Genomic DNA, 26,483 nt, shown 5'->3' on the forward strand with positions numbered 1-26,483 from the left:
GTTTTAACTTCTTCTATCTGAAACTATTAAAAGGGTATGATGAATTAAATATATATATGAGTTGCTTGACAGAATAATGTCTGTGACTGATTCTGGTTGTAGTGCCGTGTGTGATGAAGATAGATTGCTGTATAGTTCAGTTTCATCTCTAAAGAAGTCAGATTATTGCAAGAAACAGCACTGGATATGTGATAGAGAACTACTCTATATGGAAAAAAACCCACAAAGAATAGCCTTAGTGGATCTTACCTCTCTCTGAAAGCTTTAAGATATTCAGAAGAGGACATGAGATTCCTTGGAAAGGTTGCAAGGACACCTTCCACTAAAACAGGGACCTCAAAGCTTCATCCAGCCGGGCTTTGGACACTTTCGGTGGTAGGGTATTGACAGCTTCCATGGGCAACCTGTTCCAGTACCTCACCACCCTCTCTGTAAAAAAAATGATTCTTCCTTATATCTAGTATAAATCTACTCTCTTTTTGTTTAAAGCCATTAAATCTTGTTCCAGTGCAATGGGTCCTACTAAATATCTCTTTCTGATAAGCTCCCCTGAAGTATTTAAAGGCCACGGTAAAATCCCCCTGGAGCCTTCCAACCCCAACTCTCTCAGCCTTTTCTCATAAGAGGGATACTCCAACCCTTGGATCATTCCTGTGTCTCTCCTCTGGACTCACTCTAACAGTTCCATGTCCTTCCTGTGCTGGGACCCCAGAGCTGGATGCAGGGTTCCAGGTGGGCTCTCACCAGAGCAGAGCAGAGGGGCAGAATCCCCTCCCTCCTCTGCTGTCCATGCTGCTTTGGATGCAGCCCAGGACACGTTTGGCTCTCTGGGCTGGAGTGCCCATGGCTGGGTCACATCCAGCCTCTCACCCACCAGCACCCCCCAGTCCTTCTGGGCAGGGCTGCTCTCCATCTGTCCATCCCCCAGCCTGTGCTGGTACTGGGGGTCTCCATAGCCCAGGTACAGCACCTTGCACTTGGTCTTGTTAAACCTCATGAGATTCACACGAGCCCAGTTCTTGAGCTTGTCTAGGTCCCCATCCCATCCTTCAGGTGTGTCAACAGCGCCACTCAGCTTGGTGTCATCTGCATATTTGCTGAGGGTGCACTTGATCATGATGTCTGTGTCATTGCTGAAGATGATAAACAGCACTGGTCCCGGTACAGACCCCCTGAGGGAGATCACTTGTCACCAATGTCCATCTAGACATTGAACTGTTAACCAGTGTCCTCAGGATGTGACTGTCCAACAAATTCCTCATCCACCAAACAGTCCACCCATCAAATCTATCTCTTCAGTTTAGCTAGAACGATGTTAAAGGGGAATGTGTCAAATTCTTTACAGAAGTCCAGATAAAAGATAGCTTTCTTTGTCCACTGATGGAGTAATTCCATCATTCAAGGTCACTGGGTTGGTCAGGCAGGACTTGCCTTTGATGGTTGGTCAGGCAGGACTTGCCTTTGATGAAGCTGTACTGGCTCCCTTGAATCAACTCCCTGTCCCACATGTACTTCAGAGCTTTTAGAAGGATCCATTCCATGACTTTCCCAGAAGTAGAAGTGAGGCTGTTGGGTCACTAGTTCCCAGATAGGTACACTGTTTCCCCTTTTCTCACCCACCCAGGAGTTCACCTGAATGACGTGACTCTTCAAATATCATGGTGAGTGGTTTGGCAACTACATAATTAGAGAATTACAGAATATTCTGAGTTGGAAGGACCCACTAAGATAATCAAGACCAACTTTTAAGTGAAATGGCCCATATGAGGATTGAACCCATAATCTTGGTGTTACTAGCACCACGCTCTGACTAACTGAACTCATCTCAGGGTCTCATTAGCCAATTGCCTCAGGACTTTGTAAAGCATTTCATAAGGTCCCACAGACTTATATGTAAGTTCAGGTTCCTCAGGTGGTGATGAACCAATCTCTTACAGTGGAGGAACTAGGGTCCCCCATCCTTGTCTTGTGGTGTGACCACTTCAGAGCTGTTGGAAGAGAGGCTGCCACTGAAGACTGAAGCAAAGCAATTGAGTCTTCATGTACTATTTATTTGTCTGCTGCTTCCCAATGACATTTATTTGTTTCTGTCCAGGCCTGAGCATTATTCTCCTTGTACTGAGAGGCTGAAGTTAGGTGCCAGGGCAGAAATCGTAGGTGTTTGCGTGTGCTCTTGGTTACCCTTTTGCAATGCACACCATATTACAGTGTATGGATGGATGCAGAGCACCCCAAGGGATGGAAATTCGCAGCTCATAGGGACTGTATGGAAGGAATACACAGCTCAGGACCTTTTTAGAAGGAAACTGTACTTCAACAGGAAGCAAAATTGGAGAAGAAATGGGGTTTTGGGAGGAGTTACATTAGCTTTTTTAGGAGGAGGAAGAAATAGGTAGGTGATCCTGGAACTTGAAGGATAAGGTTTTAAGGAACTAGTAGCTGAGGGAGAGAAAAACTTAGGAAGTTAAACAGCTGCAACACTGAAGAGGGGATTGGGGCTGATAACTCAGCAGGGAAATGAGAAAAAGGGCAGGGCACAGTGTGTCCAGATGGACAGATGGTACATCAAAAACATTTGAATGGGAACATACAGGAGATGATTGTGCCTGCTAAAACACAGTCCCTTATGGAGCTGGGAATGGAGCTAGTGTTTTTTGAAGACACTGCTGGAATAGAGGAGTCACTTCAAAATTTATTTGTTTTAAGTATTACTTAAGCTGTGTGGAGTGGACACAAATGAGTCTCAGTTAGAATGTACTTAACTTGCTTTGTTTAATTCATTTTGAGTTTCCTTAGTTCAATATAAATCAGTTGGATATTTTTGAATCTCCCATACAGTCATCCTGCAGGTTATATTACTCTTCTGTCATCAGCAGTCCCAACTCCAGTATGTACTGTACTCTACATGGCATTCAATATTGCTGTAGGAAAATTTTACTGTTCTCTTTTAGCAGCAGGGAAATCCAGGACCTTGCAGCTGAAGATAATATGCCTTATGTGGTTCCTCAAAAAGTCTGCTTTATATGGTTCCTCATACAGATTCTGAAAAAACAGAAACAGGGACAATGCCTTGAAGATTATACAGACATATGTAAAATGCATTTTGGCAAAGACTGAAAAATGAAGCACCTAAAAATTAGCTACTTAGATGCAATTTTGCACAGAACTGTACAATATAGCTTGTAAAATTTTAAGCCAGCTCTTCATTCTTTATTCTGTATATTCTTTCATTTCATGGGCATATATACTGGTGCAGTTCATAATGAGAAATTTTTGAAGACTGAAAGTTCCCCAAATATATTGTGCCACTTGCAAATGACACTGCTACCAAAATCAGGCCAAATTTAACTCTGTACTCCAATGTCAAAATGTTAGAGTGACTCAAAACAAGGCTTTATTTTTCTTCCTCTTCCCTCCCCTTCCGTTTTCTTTTCCTTCCCTTTCCTTTTTTTACTCTCTTTTTTGAGCAAGTCACATTTTCCTATGAGCTTCATTCTTAGATACAGCTGAACTTTTTTGGCTGAATTAGAAAAACGTGTGACTAGTCTAGCAATATGAACTGATTGCTGGACTCTTTATAATACTTATAAAGGGAAGAACTTTTAAAAAACTTGAGAGACTATGCCCAAATAAAAATAACAATTTGTATTGGGAAATTTTATCTTATAATAATAAAGATGATGTTACAAGCACTGCCTGAAATAGAAATATAAATGCATCATATTGCTAAGGTTCTTTATATTAACTGTTAACTTTTAAATGGATTTTAACTTTTTTAGCACTTAAGAAAAATGACATCTGTAATAATCTACTTACCCTATTGTTTCATACAAAGGAAATTAATACGAGTGTGAAATGAAAACTGCACAATAGTACAAAGCTCAAGATTGTTAGACAGTGCAATAAGAAATGAAAAAATATAGCACCTTGTTTCAGAGAGCTCATAAAATTCCATATTTATTTTTGAAACCTGAATTTATCTTAGGAAGATTAGTTTGCACTTGAAGTAGCTAAATTAAATGAACTGTCAATGTTATCTCTTTGACCAGAGGAGTGTGAGTAGTCTGGATAACTTGATATGTATGCAAGGAAACTGAAAACAAGGAAGACTATTAAGTATAATCCCAGCAATAATAGTAGGTACTATGGTATTGTGCAAAAGATACTATCATTTCTTGAAATTGAGGAGATGGGTGAAATACAGTCAGAACTCCCTTTGGTATTCTCTTCACACAGAAGCCTAGAAATATTTTATTAAATATTAATAACAACATAAAAGACCTTTGGTCTTATTTTCATTTTAATTAGGCAGGATGTATATGCCATTCACTTTGAAGCCAAATGCTACTCCTTTGTATTAACCTGCGGGGGGTACTAGAAAATTGAACCAAGTAACATTTAGCTGTTTCTCCTCCTGACAGAGATAATTAAAATCTACTCTTTTGCAGACTCTCTTACTGTTACCTGATCCCCATATACAGGTTTCGTATTCACTTCCAGAGTTTGAGCAGTAGGGTGTAAAATGCTGCCTCAGCCCATTTCTTACAAATCGGCATAACTCAGGAAAGGTATTAACCTTCAACCTTAACCTGCTAAACTTACACGGGAAACCTAATCTCATAATTAAATCAGATTGGTGAGACAAAATTGACAGTAATTCCAGGAGGGAAACAAAGCTGTGTATAATGCACTGAAACTTTTTTTTTTGGTGGTGAATGATAAAGACAGCTGAATAGCCTAAGAATGATAGCTGGTATGACAGAATGAAGTAGGAAAATTTTTGACATATTAAGCTAAGACAGGAATTAGTAAGACGCAAATGAAATAAAAAGGTAAGAAATTAATTCTATGAAGTCTGCAGGTTTCTAGACTTTTGCTAGACTTTTGGCTAGCTGTTTATGCAACCTTTCTACCTCATACATAGATTTTCCATGCCACATCTAAAGCCTGAGAATTATCTTAAATGGGGCCTTGGAGCTGCTGATGTAGGAGCCATTAATCCTGGACCCTCCACTGGGAGAACCTTGAAGAGCTGCCAGGCTTCTTTGCCAAGTTTCTCCTTTGACTAATGGCCTTGGGCATTCACTTTGGCCAGAGCTTGGTGTACTGCTGTCCAGGTAGCCTAGTACTTCTTTCTTCTTGAACCTAACATATTTATCTTGGTCAGTCCACTGCAGAGCTATAATCTTGCCAATACTTCAGTGTGGGACTGGACCGTCATCTTGGCTAAGCTTCCTCAGAGTGAAGAGTCTGGTGAACTTAAATGAGTTACACACATTAACTGATAGGAAGCAGAGCTGCTTTTACAGAAAACCCACCTGTGTTCTGCTCAAAGAAAAGTATGTCTGAATACTCCACTAACTGGTAAATTCACGTTTTCTAATGATAGTCAGTGAAACTGTAACAAGTTAGCTGTCACTATAGTGCCTTTTGACTTATTTCCTTTGTGCATAAGCATTATGAAATATGATACATTTTTTCACTGACCCCCTCCTTTATAAAGTAGATCTTTCTCCTTTGATTATCTAATACTCAATATTTTGTATATTTTGTTTTCTGCTTATGTAAAATTAACATAATTCCCTCTTTCCTTTACATTTTTTAGCCTAGGCCTGGGAAAACAATTATTCATTTCTCCATATAAAAAGTACATGAAGGTGGTAATTCCTCATCCTACAGGAATGTTATGGAAATAGATTTCAGTAGTATCTATGAAGAAACTGTGTTGTGGTGATGATATGTATTTTGCTTTTTCCAAAACTTCTGTGTAGTGAAGAAGTATAAACAGCTTTGTTTTGTTAACAAAGCTGTTTATACTTCTTGTCTCATATTAACAAGGTGAAAATCCAGCAAACAGCTTCCTTCATCCCCTAATTGTCCTGGCTTTTTAGACACAATTTTAAGTGGGCAACAAAAATACTAATCTCTACTTTTTCTAAATAAACTCACATTAGTCCATTTGTGATACACTGAGATATTCTCCTGGATAGTTTGTAAATTGTAACAGGTGTAATCAGATTTGTAAGCCTGAAACTTCCACATCTGCTGTAACATATCCTATTAGATTCCACCCCTCTGCTTTTAGAAAAGCCAATTTAGCCTTTTCACAGTGATTACCGGACTTGAATTAGTCATGATCACAGAGGCTGCAAAACAGATTCTGATGTGTCTCACTTCCCTTGTTCACAGATATGTATATAATGTGTTAGAGCAAACTGAAAATATTAAACCTATTTTATACTTCTAGAGCAGTTGGTTTGAATTTGAAAATTTAGCCTTCAAGCAAAAGAAATCCATGTCTTTGCATGTAGGGAGATGTTCCTGAGGGGGAGGAAACGGGGAGGAAAAAAGCTTTTGTCAGTGCATACAAGTTTTAGCACTTTTTTGTGTCAATTAATACCTAGAAATAGCAACCCTCCCAACTATTCATTTATGAATATTACAAGTGGACATCTTCTGTGTTTAAGAACCATTACTACTAAAGAGTTTTGAGGCATAGAAGATAGAAAATATTAGCCTAAACTTTTGGTTTTGCTACATTATAAAGTACTTAAGGGTTTTGAGGAACAGAAGATCAAAAGTTATGATCTTTTGTTTCTACTGAAAAGGATAAACAAAACCAAAACCACCTGATTAACCTTAAAAGATAATCAAACTTACTTGTTTCAGAGGTACAGTAGGATACTCATACAAAATACAGTTATGGGTCATTTATCCTGTAACAGATAAAATGCAATTGTTCAAAAATATTTGAATTATATTCTATAGTTGCCATCATGGCATTATAGAACACTGAAGGGTACTTGGAAAACACAACTAAGCCATCTCCTGATCTCTAAGCTAGGAAATGTAAAGATATGTGAAACATCTGACATCTCTGATATTGGAGCACAGCTTGGTAGTTTGTTTTGGCCCCATTTTCAGCTGCCATGGGATTGACAACTGTGAAGTCACATCAGTGTGTCAGGCCAACATAAGACAGAGTACTAAATTTGGTTTACTTATGGTCAATGTTAAATCTGAAGGAAATTAAAAATATATCTTTTATATCAGTATGAATTGTGTAGCTCTGTTTTAGTTGAGTAGTTTACTTATTTGGAGATCTGTCATTACTGAATAAGCGTACAGAATCTAATTATTTCCATTTCATATTCATTTATGACTGAATTATATGAGAAAGAAAAATAGTTTCCAAACTCCTAATGAATTCACTCTTATGTCTGGCCTTTTTCTTCAGCCTACAGAAAATTCAACAAATGAAATGGCAATTGTGTAGTCTGCCTCAGAAGAACAGCTGCACAAGTTAGTTCACCACAAAACAAGCTGAACAAAATGATTTATGGAGTACTGTTTCCTTAATTATTTCACAGAACCTTTCTGGCTCTGGAGATTTGTTTGAGCCAACTATTGCAAATCTCTGAATTCCAGAAATAGTAGATTCCTGTCTTCCTTTTTTACCTCCATTTTTCATCACGAAAACAAAAGCTGTTAATCCTTTGTAACTTTATGCTAATAACTCAATATTATTTATATTTTAGTAAGAAATTTAGATCTGGGAGACAGTGTTAATCAGATGACTGAGTTAATCTAAGTTTTCTCTTGAGTACTTCTAAGTTAATTCTTGCTCTGGCAGTTTTGTGAAACTGTAAAGAGAACTGGAACAGAGTGCAATGTACTTGACATAGTTTTAGGAATGGTGCATATTTTGACATTATTTTGCATCTGAGCATCAAGAAATACAAATAACTACATTGAAACTTGATTTATCTAAATAAAAAGGATGAAGAAAGTTAGTTTAATTTTGACTTTTTAGTTCAATATGCTAATATGAAGAATTCCTGATAGAAGGAGTTCTGTAGTTTATTATGGATAGATTGAAAATCTCCTCTTATCTTGGGCCTTATGTGATCCTCATAGCTTCTTGGCTTCCTTGACTGTGCAGAATGATGAAATATATTTATTGGCCAGAGGAAATTTGGATGATCCTAAGAATTTTTTTCTGGACATTTCTAGAAAATAACCAAGCTAAAGGAAGTCCTTATTTGCTCAGTTTCTAGGAAGTAGAGTGATGATCTTGCACAAAAAGAAGACATTTAGACACTCTGTACAGGGTCACTGAAAATTTTTCTTCCAATTAAAGTCATCTGTTCTAACTCCCTACAATTTCAGTTACTCCCTACCCTCAATTTCCCAGTGTTTTTTACTTTAAAAATGTCTTTCTCCCCATACCCTGCCTTCCTTTCTGTGTGCCTTGAACATCAGCTGTATATAGTTTATATTTGCAGAAAACATTTCTTCATTTTTGAGGAGGAATGTTTTTTTCCTATTCAGCATGTTTGCAAGAAAACACCATTGCTCTCATATTTAGGGACCCAAGCCAGAGTATTGTAGGGGATCATGACTGTGTTTATTCAAAGGAGGGTGAGACTGTGGGATTCAAACCTAGCAGCCTGAGCTCACAGCTGCTGCACCTAGCCCTCTGTTCTGTTATGAACCAATAAGGTTGTACTTATTACTAGGACTGGGGAATTATCCATGCAAAACAATTAAAATTGCTTCTGTTCAAAGATACTCCACACATTCAGTGTGACTACCATGTAAGATCACTGTCGCATTAATGGTCTCATTTTTATTAGTTATATTTTATTTTTGTCTGTTCAAACAACCAGGGTTTCCTTTCACACAAGTCTCACTGGTACAAATTAGTACGTGGCTTAAGTACAAGCAACAGGTTAGAAGGGAGGGATAAATTCACTTTAATAAGTTTTTTCCAGGTGTAGGTAGGACTATTAACATTCAGAGGGTTCAGTTTAATACCTGCACTTAATTATCAACTGAAAACAAATTGTAAAACTATTAATGTTTGTTTTGTTTCAGAATTTTTTTACTGGTTTTTTTTCTTTACCAAAAATGTTGGTTTAGAATCTTAAAAACACCTAAAGAAATAAAGATGTATGACAAGGAAATAGATGAGAGAGACTGAGAGAACAAACTAGACTGTCTCAAAATCATGTTTATGTGTTTATGTTTTTTAACATAAAAAGGCATAAGGGCCATGCTAACACATTGCAAGCTTATCTTACTTTTGGTATTTCACCAGATAGCTCCCCAGAACACCTACAGCTCTCTGTGTGACCTTCAATTACATGTGCATGGTAAGATACAACACTGTTTGACTAGGATTAAAAATGAAGGTGTGATAAATGCTTTCAATTTCTGAGTTTCAGTGGTCTACTTCCAAGAAGAATAAATGTTACAGCTGAATCTGGATAGGGAAGAAGGCTGGCAGTAACTAGGGTGATACACATCACAGGCTTAAAATGAAACAAAAGTAGTCAGTCTTTTTAAAAATACCATTTTATCTGAGAAAAAAAAAAAGAGACTGAGGCCAAGAAGGTGATGTAGGTTCATGCTTGCTCACCAAATTTCTGGCTGTGCAGGCTAATGGACTCTTACAAGGCTTGTCATTTAACCTTTTTTTTCTTAAAGATTCCATTATTCTCTTCAGATTTCCAAAGAAAAGTTTCCTTTATTTAAAGATTTTTTTTTAATTTTAGTTTCTTGCTCAAATGCCATGTATTCTCTGAAGTAGTTAGGTAGTAAGAGAACTTTTGATGTCTCCAGGCTCCAGTAAAATGTTTCTAACCTGCTGAGAATTTGGGAGAGCTCAAGCACTGAATCTTTAGTCAAGCCAGAAGGGTTGCTGCCAGAGAAGGGTCAAAGGATCTGCGTGTAGGAGTGCCCTGATAGAAACTAGGAGCCAGCAGCTGGGCTGTAGCCACAAGTAGAAGCACAAGAGTGTTCAGTGGTGGGCTCTGCTCACTTCAGAATAGTCCTGCCTGAAGAGCAGGATGAAGCCAGCTAGTCAGAAATGAGTGGTGTTCCCTATCTTGTTGAAGCTTGTGGTTTTTATACAAACTATTCTTAATGACTTATGTTAATTAAAATATATTTGTAGGTTTTTTAATTAGTGCAGTGAAGGGGCCCACAGATGCAGGCAGCTATTTTAACTCTTGCTGTTGATACGGGTTTGTTTCTTCATTACCTCATGCCTGTATAGCCCCTAATGTCTTTCTTTCTGGAATTTGGTTGTAGGATGTAAGGAAAACAAAATTAGCGTCTAAGTTCTTGATCCTTAAAACTGTAAAGGTCCATTAAATGCATGTCATGTGTGCTTGATTAGGTGACAAAAGAATATAATTAGCACTAGTTTCTTCATCCCTGGGGGAAAGACTTGCCATTGCATACAATATATGTTGCATTGCATGCTAAAAACAGTGACTTCTGTCCTGTATTGCTATGTCACAGCAGCAGGCAAGAGGAACATAAAAGGTATTTTCTTGATGTATTTTATTCCTGTAGTGTTGTAACCATCTGTCAGATGACTACTGGGAATAATTGCTTATTTAGTCTCTTTGTTGATTTCCTCTCACATATTGATTTCTGTTTTTTTTTCAAGAACTAAAAAATATGAAGAAGGTGATGGAAGAGCTGAAGTTAAGGAAAAATGTTTGAGTCCCAAACAATAAAGTGTTAAAATACCAGTTTTGCTTATTGGAGTAGGTCCACTGTTGCACAGGAACTGGCTTTAAACTGAAATGTTGATACTAATGTATTTCATGTTCCAATTTATGGAACAGTTTCCTTTTTGCATTGCATATTACTATATTAATGCATGCCAGTATTGAAAGATTTGGCCAGTTTTTTTGTAGAATCTATGTTTTCAAAGCCACCCCCAAATTGTTGTAGATATTATGTTATAGCCTAAGTACTAGGTAAGCTGCAGTGTAGCTGTAGTGTATGCATCTTCTGCTGGGAGTACGTTTTACTTAAGATGAAAAATGTGTTTTGCATGTACAACTTAATTTGGCATATATTTATCAGTAGAGAGAGTGCTCTGCCTTCTTGGGATTTGGTAGCTGAACCAGGTGAGATTGTGTCCTCTTGCTGTTGTATTGACTTTGCTGTTTTCCCTGAGCTTCCATCGTATTAACTAGAAATTTTCCTTTCTTTAGTGCTGCTCAAGTCACAGAATTTCAGGGATGAATAATTTCAGACATCAATTCTTAAAAACCCATTACTCTGGAAGAGTTGAAAGCAGATTAATTTGATAGTAGTCAGGATGGGAGAAAGAATAGTGTTAAGGAATAGGAATTGGTTGGGGGGTTTAGGAGATTTCTTTGCTATGTGGAAGAATAAAATGGTAGATTTCTGTGAGAAGAGCACTCAAGTGAGGAAAACATTCAAATCACTTGCTTTTAAGCAGTGAAGACTTCAGATTTATTAGTCTGTTTTTTGCTTTCCTTATTGTTTATTCATTTCAGTTCCATCCATTGAAAACTATAGTAATTGACCCAATTTCAGACTGTGATCTCCTTAAAAATATAAGTAAAATAGGATACTACCAGGGTAATTAATTTTTCTCTTCCACTTGCCGTAGGTAGTGATAAAAGTTTTTCTCATGTCTGTTTCTTTCTTGTCTTGATTTTCATATTAACTGAAGTTTAGCTGTCATTTGAAAAGTATAAGAATATAGACTAGTAAAATTATTTGTTTAAAATTCAAGTTAAATAGAAGTTCTTACTTAATATTACACAGGAATCCCACATGATTTGTGAAGTATGATCATACAGTGCAGCGCTGATCTAAACCTCCTACCTGTTGTTACAGCTGAGTAATGACTTCATAAATCTGTGGGTGTAATTTTGAAACTGGAAAATGCTTTCTTGTGGGCCGTTAATATCTATCTGCAGCAAGAAGACTTATGTTTTAATGTGTATCTACTTCTGGATTTTGTTTAAGGTGACTGATTGCATCATTAAATAAAATACCAAGCTCCTATATGGAGTAACAGGAGGGCACATGGTCTTACTGAGTATCTCTGTGTGCTCATGCTTGTTGCACTTGTGTGCGCTTAAGTAGAAGTTAATAAGTAGATGAACAGTCTTTGGCATTTCTGGTTTGCTTTGGGTTTTTGCCCCCTCAAATAATTTTAGTTTAAAAACAAACAATATTGTCAGCATGTGCATTAGCTTTGCCTGGAGTCGCAAGTCCTGGGTGTCTATGGGGAATAACAGATCTGTGCTTCTCAAACAGTGTTTTGTCTGACAGTGGAATTGTTTATACCATGTTTGTGAGTGAAATGTGAAGTGAGCTCCTTACGCCAGGTGCAGAATCTCTTTTGAAGTGGAGTCCATTTTATAAACTTTGGGTTCCAGATGCATTTCTTTGGTTCCATCCATTTCACGTACACAGCCATCTGCTAGGAAGCCATCTTCTGTTTTCTCAATCTACAAGACAATTACTTATTTCGAAAATAAATTAGTTTTTCTAATTTACATGACCATGTCATCTTTCAGTACAAAAGCTGTAATTATTTAACTGCTAGTGAATTCTTGAAGTGTATTTACACTTCCTCTCATGCATCTTAACCATTCATACATCTTCAAGCCAAGTACTGCATTCTTCTGATTTAAGCTGTCATTTTCAAGCCACCCACACATGGCGGTTTGGTGTAGGTATTTTTCAGATCAGTTTTTAAATAAACCAATCCACAAATGCGGATGAATAGAATGGATTGTGAAAGTTAAGGACTGATTTGCAATTAAGTGGGCTGTTTTGGAGATGGAGTTTGCCACAGCCAGGCTGGCATGTACTTCAAGTTGTCCTGCCTCTTGGACCTCAGCTAGGGAGATTGTGTCTGGCATGCCTGTGGAGCTTTCTTTGACTTGACTGACAAGCCAGACTTGTGTGAGCCCTTTGGGCAACCTACTATGAAATTTTGCTAAAAAACTTCTTTCTTCAGACCCTGGAGCAACCTCTGAGTCAGCCTCAGGCCACTGTCTCAGTCTTTCCGCAGATCTCCAGTCTTTTTCCAAATAACTTGTGCGGCTGTGTATAAGAGTGGCCTTACCTATCGCCTGCTCTTTGTCATCTCAGCGCCTTTCTTCCTCTTAGAGTAATAGTGTTTTGTTTCTTTTCTTCTCCCTCACGTTTTCACCCTGTCATCTTTTTGCATCTTTATGGGTGTCTTTCCCAGTCTAAGCTGGTTTTGGTTGTTAGTTGGTTCTCTGGTTTGTGCTGGAGAAGGGTTCTTGACGTTTTCTTCTGAGACAAAATTAGGAATGTCTGAGCCCATAAAGATTTATACCTGGATTTAAATTAACTAAAATGTATGCAACTTCTCAGGATCAAGACCTAATCTTGGAAATAGTCTGTTGGAAAATTGGTGTTAAATGTTATCTAGGTACAGTGTTTAGACCTATAGCATGTTTTGTATTTTGAAAATTTTTTAACTTAGCAACAGATGGCAGGTACTTTAAAAGTGGAAGCTATGTTTGTTACATATTTTTTTCTTACAGACTTTTAAAACAGGACATAACATGACTGAAAAGTGTTATACTAAAATAATAACTTCATCCATTTTAGGGTTTTTTTGTGGATTTACATTGCTGAGGATTAACTATTATAAATAGTAGTTTTCTGCTTTCCATATTTTTTATGAGCTTCAATGGAAGAGTAAAACATCTACTTAGAGTTTTCTGCAAAAAAAATCACAAGGATACATTTTACTTCTAATTAGAAGGTTTGTGGATGATTGGTTTTCGTTTCACCACTGATTATTACCACTGATTATTAATAAAATATAAGATGTGCGCTCTTTAAAAGAAGAAAGCTAGAAACCTGTCAGTTTAATTCATCTGCTGTGAATCAAACAAAAGATTAGGATAGGATAGGATAGGATATGATAGGTAGGATAGGATAGGATAGGATAGGATAGGATAGGATAGGATAGGATAGGAAGACTGGTTTTTACTTGATTTAGTAAACAGGATTATTACTGAATTAAATTTTGGAATTTTTTTTTGTCAGAACACATTTTTTTCTAATATGTTTTGACAGCGCCGTCAGCTATGAGAAACTACTGACTGTAGATATTCTCTGCCAGAATGATGAATCTATTTCCAGTAAGCTGGTTGCTTCATCTTGTTGGATATACTCTTGGGCATTTATCACGTAATTCTCTTAATTCAAACCAGTTGTGTAAATATTTTGTAAATGATGAACTACTCACAGTAAATAAATATTCATACAAAATCAACTTTTTGTTAAATTTTAAAAAATATTTTTAATAGTTTTTGTACCAGAAATTAGCAGTCTTTTGTTTGCTGTGTCTTTTCACAGTAAACAAATTTTAAATATGAAATAATGTGTCTAAAAATGCTAGTTGCAATTATTACAACATTGACTGTATACCATTTCAGGTAAGAACACATTTACATTGCAACTGTATGTTAAATACTTTTATCAGCACAGTGAGTAATACCAGATCACTAGTCCTTGAAATAACATATCATTAAATTTGTGAAGATGAAACAACTATTCTCCCATCAAATTCTGCACTACATTTAGATGAAATGCCTTGGTTAAGTAACGTCTTTGCAGACTGGGTGTTACTTCCTTTAGCTCTGATTATAGTTGGCAGACACTATGTGTTCTTTGTGTATTACCAAAACAGAACATCTATCTGTGGCATGCTCCATCTTTTCTTCATAAATGGATGCAGCTTCAGTGTGGTGGATGTGTTATAGTGTGTTGTTTGCATTTGATTAATTTGGTCTTACAGCTTTTGTGCAAGTTTGTTACCCCTACTACTGAATATATATGATTGATGCAGTGAACTGTTGGTTCCTGTTCTGTAAATACTAATCAAAGAGTATGCTCCTCTGCTAAATGTCTTTTCAGTGTTGGAGGCAGCCAAACAACTATAGTCTACTTTTTTTTTAATTTTTTTCCTCTTCAATCGTTATTGTGTAAGACACTGGCAAGAACAGTTTTTTTTAATCTATAAACACTCTTTCATGCTTCAACATATCCATTGTTTGGTCAAAGTTATGAAATATTGTTGCTCAATGAAACTTTGTTTTCAGCATTTCCTGGTAAAGCAGTAATAGAAGAGATAAAACAGTAAAGGAAGGGGCAGATAATTAAGTAAAGAAAAATACTAGGAATACGTGCAAGAAAGAAGCAGAAGATGCAGAGTCAGTAAATACAGCCTCATATGGTTTCAGGTCTTATGATTTGGACAAATAATTTTCTTTAATCAAAAGCCAAACTGGATGCTTTTCTAGATTCCATGGCTGCCATGAAAGGAATAATTTGTGACTAAAATATTCTTAAGGAGAATAAGGTAGACATTTGCTATGTTCCAATGTGTGCTTAAAATGTGTATAAGAATAGATGTTGATTAGTTGTTGACAGCTTATTTGGGTGAGAAATTTAAAGACATTCAATGTTTAAATAAAAAACCCTATAAATGTTTGGTGGGGATGGTGGTGGTGGAACAGCTCAGTATCAGAAGCAGTGAGTTTCTTGAAAACACAGATCACATTTTTCTGGCATGTAGGTCTGGTATAAATTTGATAGATACAGCTTTAGTCATTCTCCATGAATGTCACCAGTGAGGCAATCCAAGGCTGAAGGGAAGGCTTATGCTTCAGGGTTTGTAGTGTTTTTTGGGATCGAGTGTGGGATTACGTTCATGTATATGCATCCCTTGCCCCTTTCTGAAAGATGTCCCTAAATTGTGCTGGTAGCAAAATTTTACCCCTAGCACTATCCCTGGCTTAGCTTTAGAAATTGCAGAATTAGCAGAATTTATTGAATATCTGTTGCCCCTTGACCATTAGGACTGACTTGCTAAAATCCTCTCAAGTGCTGCAGGATCATAGAGAATATCACATTATTTGTATTCACTAATGCTTTTGTTCTACAAATTTTATTTTAATAGTTATAATAATTTTTTTCATTCCTCCAGTTTTTGACTGGAAAATGTAACTCAATTTTTGTTATAGACCATCATCTTCTACTATTCCAGAAAGGCAGAAATCCTCCAAACTATCTGCAATTTTGTGTTTTATAAGATGTTCAAAGGCAGATCTGATTTTATGGAAAAAAATACAATATTACTGAAGCCTGTGGTTCAGAAAAATAGTAGGTGAAAGCTGAATTATTAAATCACAAAAAATTTAGTTTGTTTCCAGTCAGTTTATTTATCTCATAATGTATTGAAAGTATTTTCAGGAAACATCACTGAGAACTGAATGGCTTGAAAAAAATACTGGTGCCTTAGTCCACATTATGTAGTAGAAATTAAAATATTTTGTTAGTTGAACACACATTTGCACAGCGTTATACTGCCCAGCTTTGAACAACTCCTATAAATATTCCTCTTGCATATATACATATATTTACATTTAAATATATTAGCGTGATCTTGCAGAAATAAGGTTTTGGAAAGAAATTTTTGCTTACAGATTCTTTGTGTAAATTGAGTATTTGTTTCAGATCCATGTCAAAATGGTAGACCTTGTGGTTTTCAAAATCCTTTTCCTGGATAAAGGCTATTTCTGCTGTCTTAATTCATAAACATCTGCTTCAGTGATTTGAATCTACAACTTCCATTTTGATAATGGTTATTCCCACATTCTCACTGTTTGTTAGTTCTTAAAAGTTAACTGTTAGTCCAGCTAAGCAATCTTCATTTCTGGTTAATGTAGTTACTGCTTATTGACCTTCTGAAAGTGCTGCGAAGTCAAAGAAGTTTTAAATGTGCTAAGAAATGCTAACTCTTATAAAGTTGGATGCTTTTCTCCGCTGATCTGCACCTGTCATTGTTCTTCCCTAGTTTTTGTAATCACACTTCAAGTTTGTAACAATTATGCGAGAGTAAGATGAGGGAAAACCACAGCTTCTTAGAGACCTTGTCTAGTAATGCTTTTAGTTTAGTTTACATGTAAATATTGTCCCTAAGGTGCAAATTCTAGAATGGACTTATTAAGGTATATTTTCTTTTTAAGTATAGTTCTTTGAAAGTGGTGATTTATATCATAAAAATAAGTAGTGGTCAAAAGAAACAGAAGGGTTTGGATATGTTAATTACTGTCAAGTAGTTTTTCTTCAGCTTTTGGCTGATACAAGTAAGGTAACTTGTCTGTAATAGAACAGAATCTCTAGTAATAGTACCTATTTTCAGTTATTTACATGTCTTTCTAAGAAACAGGGCAATTGATTTCAATTTAGATGTAGTCTGAAAAACTGAAGAAGGTACTTAACATTGCCTTTGTACTAGTTGAATTTCTGTATGTCTATGTAATTGTTTATGGAATTTAAAATGAAAATACTTAAGATGAGCAAGGCATCTACATTTGTGGTATAGATGCATGGGAAACTAATAGTTGCATTTTGTCTTTTTACAAACTCTAGGTGGGACACAAAGATTACCTCGCACAATTGGAGTGTCATTGGCAAAAGAACTAATCTTCTCTGCACGCATTGTAGATGGTGAGGAAGCAAAATCGATAGGATTGATTAGCCATGTGGTAGAACAGAATGAAGCAGGGGATGCTGCATACAGAAGAGCATTAGCTCTGGCGAGAGAGTTCTTACCTCAGGTATTACAAATTATTTTTATTTTGATTTTTAGTTTTTACCAAATAATAACACTGAAAAAGAAACAGCTTTATTAAAGAGAACTGTCACAGAATTATGTATCAAAAAGCTGTGCTAATTATGTAACAAGTAATCCGAAGTTTTCTCTCTTGTATTGAATGGTGTTATTTGGTAATTATTTCATAGTGAAGGAAAAAACCTCCATCAGTCCTCATCTTGCCATGATCTGGTCTGTGTTTTCATTATATATTCTGGCTTTTGACTTTTAAACAAGAATAAAAAATAAACAGGTTTAATTTTTAGTATAGCAGTTATTTTAATGGATTACTTTGTTGCTGTGGAGCTCTTCCGAAGAGAGGCAAAACGTCCTCGGTAGAAAATTCATAGAAGGCAGAAAAACAAAATAATTAGTGAACGACTTTATTGGATCACAAGTGTAACAGCTAAAATTTTTCATTGAAATGTAAGATGTTACAGCTTAGGTATGGCATTTATTGGTGGTTATTTGTGGCTCAAGCACCTTAATAGAAAGACAATTAAAAGTACAGTAAAAATTTTAACATACGGTGATTCTGGAAAGTTGATTGATCGTTACAACTTTTTATTAGTACTGTCTCATAAGCATTTGGCTTTTCCCAAATCAACCGCCCTGAATATCCAGAAGCTGATGCTGATGGATATGCACAGGACTGAGATGATTCCCAAAGATGTCTTGCAGTTCTGCAGCACATTGGAGGCAAATGTGAGAATCCCTCTGCTTACTGGGATCTCAGCTGCTCATGGGAGAGTGTCATCACTTGACCAGAGCAGGCTTTGCAATAGCATACTGTAGGTTTGAAGCTTGCATCAGTTAATTTTATTTCATGATTACATATTTTCACATGTCTCCATTGTGCAGTAGTAGGGATATAGGACTGACCTTGCAAAGACCTATAGTGATGTATCTTAAAGTGGCCATTCTGAGCCTTGTTTTGAAGGAAATTGATAAAGCTTGACAAATGTGGACACACTCAGCACCTTTGAAGCATAAACCAAACACAATAATTAGGTTCTTTTGAAAATAGTATACTTTTACTTTTTCTTAATATTCAAACTCAGTTTAGAAACAAATGTCTACTATAATGATAAAATCTAGGATATATGGCTTTTATATACTGTATATTTAACAAAAGTCCAAAGTCTAGATGATCCTAATATAAGATTAGGATTATGTGCAGACTCTTCTGTTACAAATCTTGCAGGTTTTGATAACATGTAAATAAACTTTTTCTCTCATTTTAGGGACCAGTAGCAATGAGAGTTGCAAAACTGGCTATCAATCAGGGAATGGAGGTAAGGATCTGTACTTTCTATGAGAGTAGGCTGGAAGTCAGGTTGGCAACAGTTGTACTGAGGTGAAATTCTTTTTCTAGAACTGTTTTTATTTTATCATTGTGTAGTCTTTCAAAGTCTGTTTGGTCAAAACTTTCTAAAGAATGAAATGTAATTTTTTTAATCAGGCTCCTGAGATGCTGATTTCTGTAACAAGGCTTAGTAACCTCAAGAGTAGTGTAATCTGCTAATTATTAATAGTAGAAAGTAAACATAAACTACTTTGAACAAATTGTGTTTCAAATCTCAGGTGGGAAAAATGATCGAAGTCATACTCTGTTAAGTCTGTCAAGCTCTCAGTGTTTAGTAACTAATAAAGGCTGAAGGGCCTATTATTTTTTAAAAATAGTTTAATAGCAGTTAGTGTTAAAATTGTACCTGGAACCTGATTTCGTGTTTGATTCTGATTACCACTCCATTGCCACACTATTGACCTAGCTCTAAAGCTCATTTAAAATCCCATCTGGACATGTGTTTTACTTTAGTTGTACATATCCTAATGCTGAGTTCAGCAGGTCTGTTCATTTTTAAAGTTAGGCTCTGCACCAAAACATCTTGTAGCTCAACCTGTTACAAGGGAAAGAGGATCATACCATGTGCAGCATATGAGTCCAAGAAGATGAATTTCTCCTTTTTTCTTAAAAGTCACAAAAACAACCAGTGAGCTCAGCAAAGCATAATACCAGTAAGTGGTGGCATGAGAATCAAACTCAGATGCCATTGCACAGAGTATGTTAGGTTTCCACAGCAAGTAATGGTGGAATTTGAGATTGATTTCAATACCCAAGGTTCAAAATGCTATAAGCTGAATTATCTGACTACCAGATATAGTGGATTGAAAGGTCAAAATAATGGTGTTTAGAGAATTAGGGATGATAGGGTTAGATGGACTCTGAATGTTCACCTCTAGTTCAATCTTGAGGCCCAAGACAAGATCTAATATATCAAAACCAATCAAGCCAAATGGTTGTCCAAGCTGTTGTTACAAAACTACCATGGCACATTTTATGGCTTCATTTGATAACTTATGCTATAACTTATCTCCCCTTGAAAACTGATTGTGGTGCATAGCCCTAGTCCTTCCGGTGGTCAAGGGGAGAGGTAGTGAATTCTGTAGCATCTGGTGCTTAAGACATATGGAGAAATCATGAGGCCAAAATAATTCAGTCTTTTCAACTGTTCAGGACAGCTCACAAAGAAACTAAATGTATTAAAAACAGATGATGATGATGATGATGATGATGATGATGATGATGATGATGATGATGCAGGATAGACATGATCCTCTTTATTTTTCTGTTTTAAGTCCTTTTGAACTTGAATTTGTGTTTATTTGTGGCATGCTATCCTATTCTTATATGACATTTTGAAGGTACATTGTACAATTTTTTTTCAGAAGAAAAATTACGTAATCATACGGTGCATCTTTTCCTCTGTAGTAAATGAAATTATTATACATGTACAAGTAGCTAATGGTTTTTACCTAACCACATGACTTGTAGTAAAGAGCAGACATTTTTTGAGTGTAGTGCATGCTAGTTGTATGGCTAAATCAGGAGTCTTTTACAGAAATACTAGCCACTCTTACCACATGTCAGTGTAGCATTTACAGTAGTAGTAATTGAACTTTGCACAAGTATTTTAGTATATGGCATATAAAACCACAATATTTAGTAGTTAAAGCAGTGTAGAAGAACTTTTTATAAGTATTTTAGTATATGGCATATAAGAACACTATAATTACGTTGTTGTGAGTTGTAATGTAGATATTTTAAATAATATATAATAAATAAAAATTCTTGTAAAACCATTGTATTCTTTTTCTCAGGTCGACTTAGTAACAGGTTTAGCAATTGAAGAAGCTTGTTATGCTCAGGTATGTAAATATGATTACATGAAGAAAACACAGAAAACAGGCTTTGTGATGCCTTTTATGAAACATGCAGAAATTTAACTGGATATTGCTTTGTGATTTCTTCTGTAAACTTTTAGGCATTTTATTTAAACTTCCATCTACTTGGTCTGATTTTGTAAGGAATTTAAGGGAGGAGGTGTAGTTCAGGACACATCGGTACCAGTACTGTTTAGGGTGAAGGTAGTGAGGCCTACCAGCCATACACCTAGCCAGTCATACACTACCATGCCAGTCCAAGATCTGCCTTGCTTTTGCTTTGTTTTGGCTTAACATGAAAGAATACAAAGGACACTTCACTAACACGTGTGCTAGTGGCATATGTGCTAACCAGTAAAAATTTGAGACAAACCTTTTTGCCAGTGAAACATGGGAATGATGTGTTTGAGATTATATGTTCTCATAATACTTTGAGACAAGATTTTTATGATGGAAATAGAAGCATCAGCATTATATGCTTATTTAAGATGTGGTAATCAAATTATTAACCTTCTTCCCCCCTCCCAAAAACCCAAAATTAACCCAAAAAACCTCCAAGAAACCCAAACCCCACTTTCCTTTCTTCCCCCCACCTCCCACCCCCAAAAGAAAAACAAAACTACAACAAACCTCAAACCCTACAGAATTTTTAAACTCATCTGTTTGGAGAAAAGATGAACAATTTGCGTGTTTCTCCACGCAAATTGTTCATCAGCCTTTTGTCGTGCCCTTGAAGTGTCTGATACATTCCTATATCTGACTGTATAGTTTTAATTTTCCTGTTGTATTATAGTTATTATAGTTTTTCTTGTGCATCTTGGATGCATTGAAGAACTAGGATTTGTATGAAAATATTTTTCTTGGTATTGTTTTTGGTGTCAGTAATGAATTGTTACTCTGCTCATTGCAGACTATCCCAACAAAAGATAGAATTGAAGGCCTTCTTGCATTTAAGGAGAAGAGACCTCCTCGCTACAAGGGAGAATAAAAGAATCTGATGCCTTTAAAATACAGGGGGATAAAAGTACTTCTTTGAGGACCATTAAGGTGCACTTTGCATCTGCACCTGGAATATCACAATCACCAAAGTAACAGCAAATCATACAGATGTTAAAACATTTTGAATGTGTCCATACTTGTATGAAGCCAAGATAGAAATGTGTGTCACCTCATGCTCATTACAGTTTCTGATGGTTTATCTGTGTAATGACAAAGTCACAGGTTCATGCAGCATTTTTAAAATTTCACATGTAGAAACATACCATTCCACAATTGAAAAAGCTCTGTAATTCTTTACATAGAAAAAATGTATCTGTGATGTTAAGCATAAATCTGCTATATCATTTTATCAAAACAAAAGCAACTACTGAACACCAAAAATAAGAAATTGTACCAAATATGCATTTGAATGATTGTGTATATCAGTAAAAATTATATTTGAGTATTCTATCGGAATATCTATATGATTAATAAAGCTAGGGGAAATGAAAAGGATTATAATTTAGAATATGTTAAGCTTTGTTTATCTTACTTCCTCTATCATAAGCAAAATGAAAATCACTTTAGGACTTAATGGTGTCCTTTTGATAAAGTTGGTGTCATTATATTCATTTAATTGTATTAAATGAAGACATTTTTGAGGCCGACCTTTAATTACACATTCTTGTATGTTAAAGTTGTCTTTGTCTTGCATTTTTCCAACATATCATCTGATCAGCACTGCAATGGAACTTTATTTCATTTGCCCCAGTTGTTTTAAATTTTTGATGATTGTATTAAAGATGGTTGTGCGGGGATATGACCAATGTGCTGTAATAGAACCTAGAATTGTCTTAATCTCCAGAATATTTCTTTTGCAAGTTTTATGAATGTATATTTATATACAACAGGGATGATGGTGAAAGGTTCTTTATTTTTTGTTGGCCTCAGAGTTCTTTTCATGCATTGCAAGAGAAATGCAGTAGGTTTCAAGGTAAGAAAACTTGTGATTCATACTGTGTATTTGCAGTGGATGCAGCATATATAGCAAATGTTTGGAAATAACCTCGTAGAAAGTATTTTTCTTAATTTGACTGGAAAATAAACATGGCTTAGCAGTTCAAGGCTGTCTTTTTATATGAAAACAAATTTATTCCGGCTGGGTTACCATTGGCTCATGAAACTTGTGCATGCTTTGCTGTTTCTGCAACATTAGCTATGGTCACTGTCCATATCTATGATGATAAAGCAGCTCATCAACGTGAAATGACAAGAACTCATTTAAATTCATATTTAGACATTTCATTACATGTAAATTGATTATAACTGGTAGAGCTCACACTTTGTTGGCTGGTAAACTTGCTGAGTCAATAATTTCTTGCACAATAACTTGCAAATAAAGTATTGGTACTTGTTTTGATAGTTATATAAAGCCTAGAGGGTCATTTTCTCATGTTTTTGAAATGCTAACATGTCATTTTCATTTTTACTGACTACAAAATAATTATGTTAATAGGGAAAAAATATTAAGCATTTGCTGATGAGTTTCTGTTGCATAATTTTGATATACATTCTGCTTATTGAGCTGCCTCTGTTTCTACCAAGCACTGATTAAGTAGCTTCTGTGAATGTCTATTTAAAAACATCTAATAACTTTAAATACTGTGGCATATGACTGTATAGATTCATGGCTTTAACTAGGAGTTTTGATCTCAGAAAATAATTTTACTGTCACAATGGTTTCTGCATTCCTTTTCTCAAGAGAAGACAGTGCCATATCATAGCAATTTGTGTTCCTTCTTTGAAGTGAACAGTTTGAATGTTATTACAAAATGAGTATCAGTAGGACAGTTTTTAAAGGTACTTTGGAGTGATGTTAAAGTAGTTCTGGAGGAACAATATTTTAGCAAAAGATGTGTTAATCACTTACTATCTCATTTATTAAGTGACATGTTATGATGGGTGCAGTGCTCATAATTAATAGTAGTATTAGAATTCTGCTTCCATGAGAGGGTTATTTGTAACAAAAATGCTCATATAAAGACTGACTTTTCCTTATGAAAGGTGTAATCTGGCTAATCCTCCTACAAGCACTTAGGCTCAACTCTTCCAGTTCCTGGTAAAGCCATGCTTTTCTCTATTATACCTCATGGATGAGTGAGTCCTGGTCTTCACTGGTGTTCTGAAAGGTTATCGCATGGTCCCTAGACATAAGCACCTTTTTCTCCTGCTTCTGCTGAATTCAAGTGGATAGTGAGTTCTTCTGCACTTCACTGAGTTGGATATTGAAAACTATAACACAGGTAGGTCCATTACCCATTATTAGTTATCAGCTAATAAATTCTCAGCATTTGTAAGTCAATTTGCTGAATTGCCTAGAAATTCTCAGTTTCATGCAGAAATTAATGTGTGATTTTATATAACACATATAATTTTAGCCTTTAATGTAGCAGACTGTTTATATTTTCAACTCACTTTCTTAGTAGTTTTACTGAATTTCTGGATAAAGTTTTCATGATTGTCTGCATGCCTCTAGTCAGTTCAATGCTCTTGAGTAGATCACCTGTAATGAAAAAAAGGTGTGTTTTATTTATTCTAATATTATGTAATGATACAGTTAAGTGCTTTTGGAGGTGTTTTCTATAGAACCTTTTTACGACATCTGCAGTCATTGGTGCCCAGTTATTGTTGAAATTCTGTCAGTCTATGTTAAATTAGTCATAATCCTACATCAGTGTTCATGTCAATGCTTCTCTAGAACTGCTTTTAACCAGCCACATTTAGAATAGTAAACATCAGGATTATTCTCAACTGCTTCATATTTTACTCAGTCATTGCTCTTTGATGCATTCAATCATAGTCATATTTGTTGAAGAGATCACCACTGGAGAGACCAAAATGTCATACTGCTTGGAATCTGGTTTTGGGAAACTTAGGGAGTAAAGTAAGTGGTTTTGGCAATAGTGTCACTTCACATACCAAACCCAACTAATAGCAAAGTGAAAAGAGTAGTTGAAATCTTAATTTATCACTCCATTGTCTTTACTTACACCTTTTTCATGCAAGAAAATCCCTGAAAAGATATCTGCTGAGATTAGAGAGGGGATTTATTTACAATTTTAAAAAATGTACTTTAAAAAAATCATTGTTCATCTGAGTGGTGTGCATTGAGCTTTCCATGTGCTTTCATGTCTCATTTGTGGAATTTTAGCCTTGTTCTTGAACGTAATGGAACTGCTGAAAAGCTATAGGGCTTCATTGTCTTCTGAGGCTGATACAGTCTGTGTACTCAAGGTGTGATAAAGTTCGTGATGATGTGGTTAAGATGTTATTTTCTGCACACTTCTAGAAAGAGAACTATCTCCAAAAATGACAAGAAGAAAAATGGCAAACAGAGAAACCAAAAGAAGAGTTGTTTTCAGCTAAAGGTAATAAAATTTCTCTTGTCTACTTTGTGGGATTACAATGACTTTTTTTTTTATTTCTGCCCTTTTCTCCTGTTGGCTTTTCTTTCCTCTAAGTCTCAGACATGAATGTGCAGGGAACAATTTTAAAAATTTGTATGGGTTATTTTCACTTTAAGAGCATTGGTATTTTATAAACAAAGTTAGTAGAGGTTAAAAATTTTTGCTGAAAGTTGTTTGAAAGATATAATCAGAAATTACTGTGTTATCACTAAAGATTAGGTAATATGCCTTTTTTATTATAGATTTAAATCATGCTCTGTTTTAACCTTGGAACACAGTTGAATAGAAGTTTCTCTAGTTATGCAGAATGGGCTGTGTTTAAACAGTGTGTTGGTTATTCTTTATAATATATGTGTGTGTATACTGGCATGTCTTATGCATGCATGTGTATGTGTATATGCCTATGTATGTGTGTACATGTAAATAAAATTATCCAGACTGTCAGGAAAGACCAAATCAAGCCCTCAGGATGTGATACTACTATTCTGCTTCAGAAGTTTTGAATTTGTTTATGCAAGAGTACAACCAGCAGAACAGTGGGTCCCACACAGCACATACCATGACTGCTACAAGTGGGCATGCTTACTGTGTGTTCTGTGGCACAGCAGTTCTGCTGCTTGTGCAGCAGGCAAAGAGTGAGGGTATGCATGTGTGTTACCGTGCATCTGATCATGTACCTATGGTAGTTCAAGGCTAGAATAAATGTAGTGGGAGTCAATGTGAGTTCTTAAGTTTCAACAAAGGTGTGGCACCCAGATAGCACATTCCTCCCAGTGCTATAATATCATTTGCTCCTGCAGTTTGGAGAGGCCTGCAGCAATCATGAGCAGCTCATTAATCAGCCACTGTCACAGATTATAAGATCAGTGTCTACCCCCTTTAAATAAGTCTAGACTTAGATTTCATCTTCAGCTTTTATCTAGTAGATAATTCTTCCAAGGACACTCATTCACATGGGAAGAAATATGAAGTATGTTAAAAGAATTTATTACAGAGGGTGTGAACATTCTGTGTCAAAGCTAACTCCCATTTGCAATACTTGAGTTCAAAATAGTACATTAACCCTCTAAGGCATAGTCTGTGAATTTATGTTTGTAAACTCTTCAAAGTTCTGGCTAGCGAGTACAATCCTTTGATTATAATTTCTGAAGCGTATGCTAATAAAGCTTTTGTAACATTAAAGAACTGAGAATATGGTGAAGTTTTCTTGTTGCATAATATAACCATTTTCAGAAGAACATGGAAAGTTTGTTATTTTTGTAAGGAACTTATACATCAAATTGTTGCTTCTTTATTCTGGCAACTGCTAATTGATTTAACATTTT

The 26,483-nt window shown here is 35.8% G+C and overlaps 1 protein-coding gene across 1 annotated transcript in view; it reads left to right on the forward strand.

Annotated features, from left to right (window-relative positions):
• Nucleotides 1-23,344, forward strand: part of AUH (AU RNA binding methylglutaconyl-CoA hydratase) — a 112,745-nt gene extending 89,401 nt beyond the window's left edge. Inside the window, exons 7-10 of the mRNA XM_030968999.1 lie at nucleotides 17,266-17,453; nucleotides 18,733-18,783; nucleotides 20,651-20,698; nucleotides 21,624-23,344. Coding sequence (XP_030824859.1) covers nucleotides 17,266-17,453; nucleotides 18,733-18,783; nucleotides 20,651-20,698; nucleotides 21,624-21,701 — 365 coding nt within the window. The 3' untranslated portion in view covers nucleotides 21,702-23,344. The remainder of the gene's footprint in view (nucleotides 1-17,265; nucleotides 17,454-18,732; nucleotides 18,784-20,650; nucleotides 20,699-21,623) is intronic.
• The last annotated feature ends 3,139 nt before the right edge of the window (nucleotides 23,345-26,483 follow it).

The sequence above is a fragment of the Camarhynchus parvulus genome, chromosome Z (genome assembly GCF_901933205.1).
Source record: "Camarhynchus parvulus chromosome Z, STF_HiC, whole genome shotgun sequence".
In the NCBI taxonomy this organism is placed as follows: Eukaryota; Metazoa; Chordata; class Aves; order Passeriformes; family Thraupidae; genus Camarhynchus; species Camarhynchus parvulus.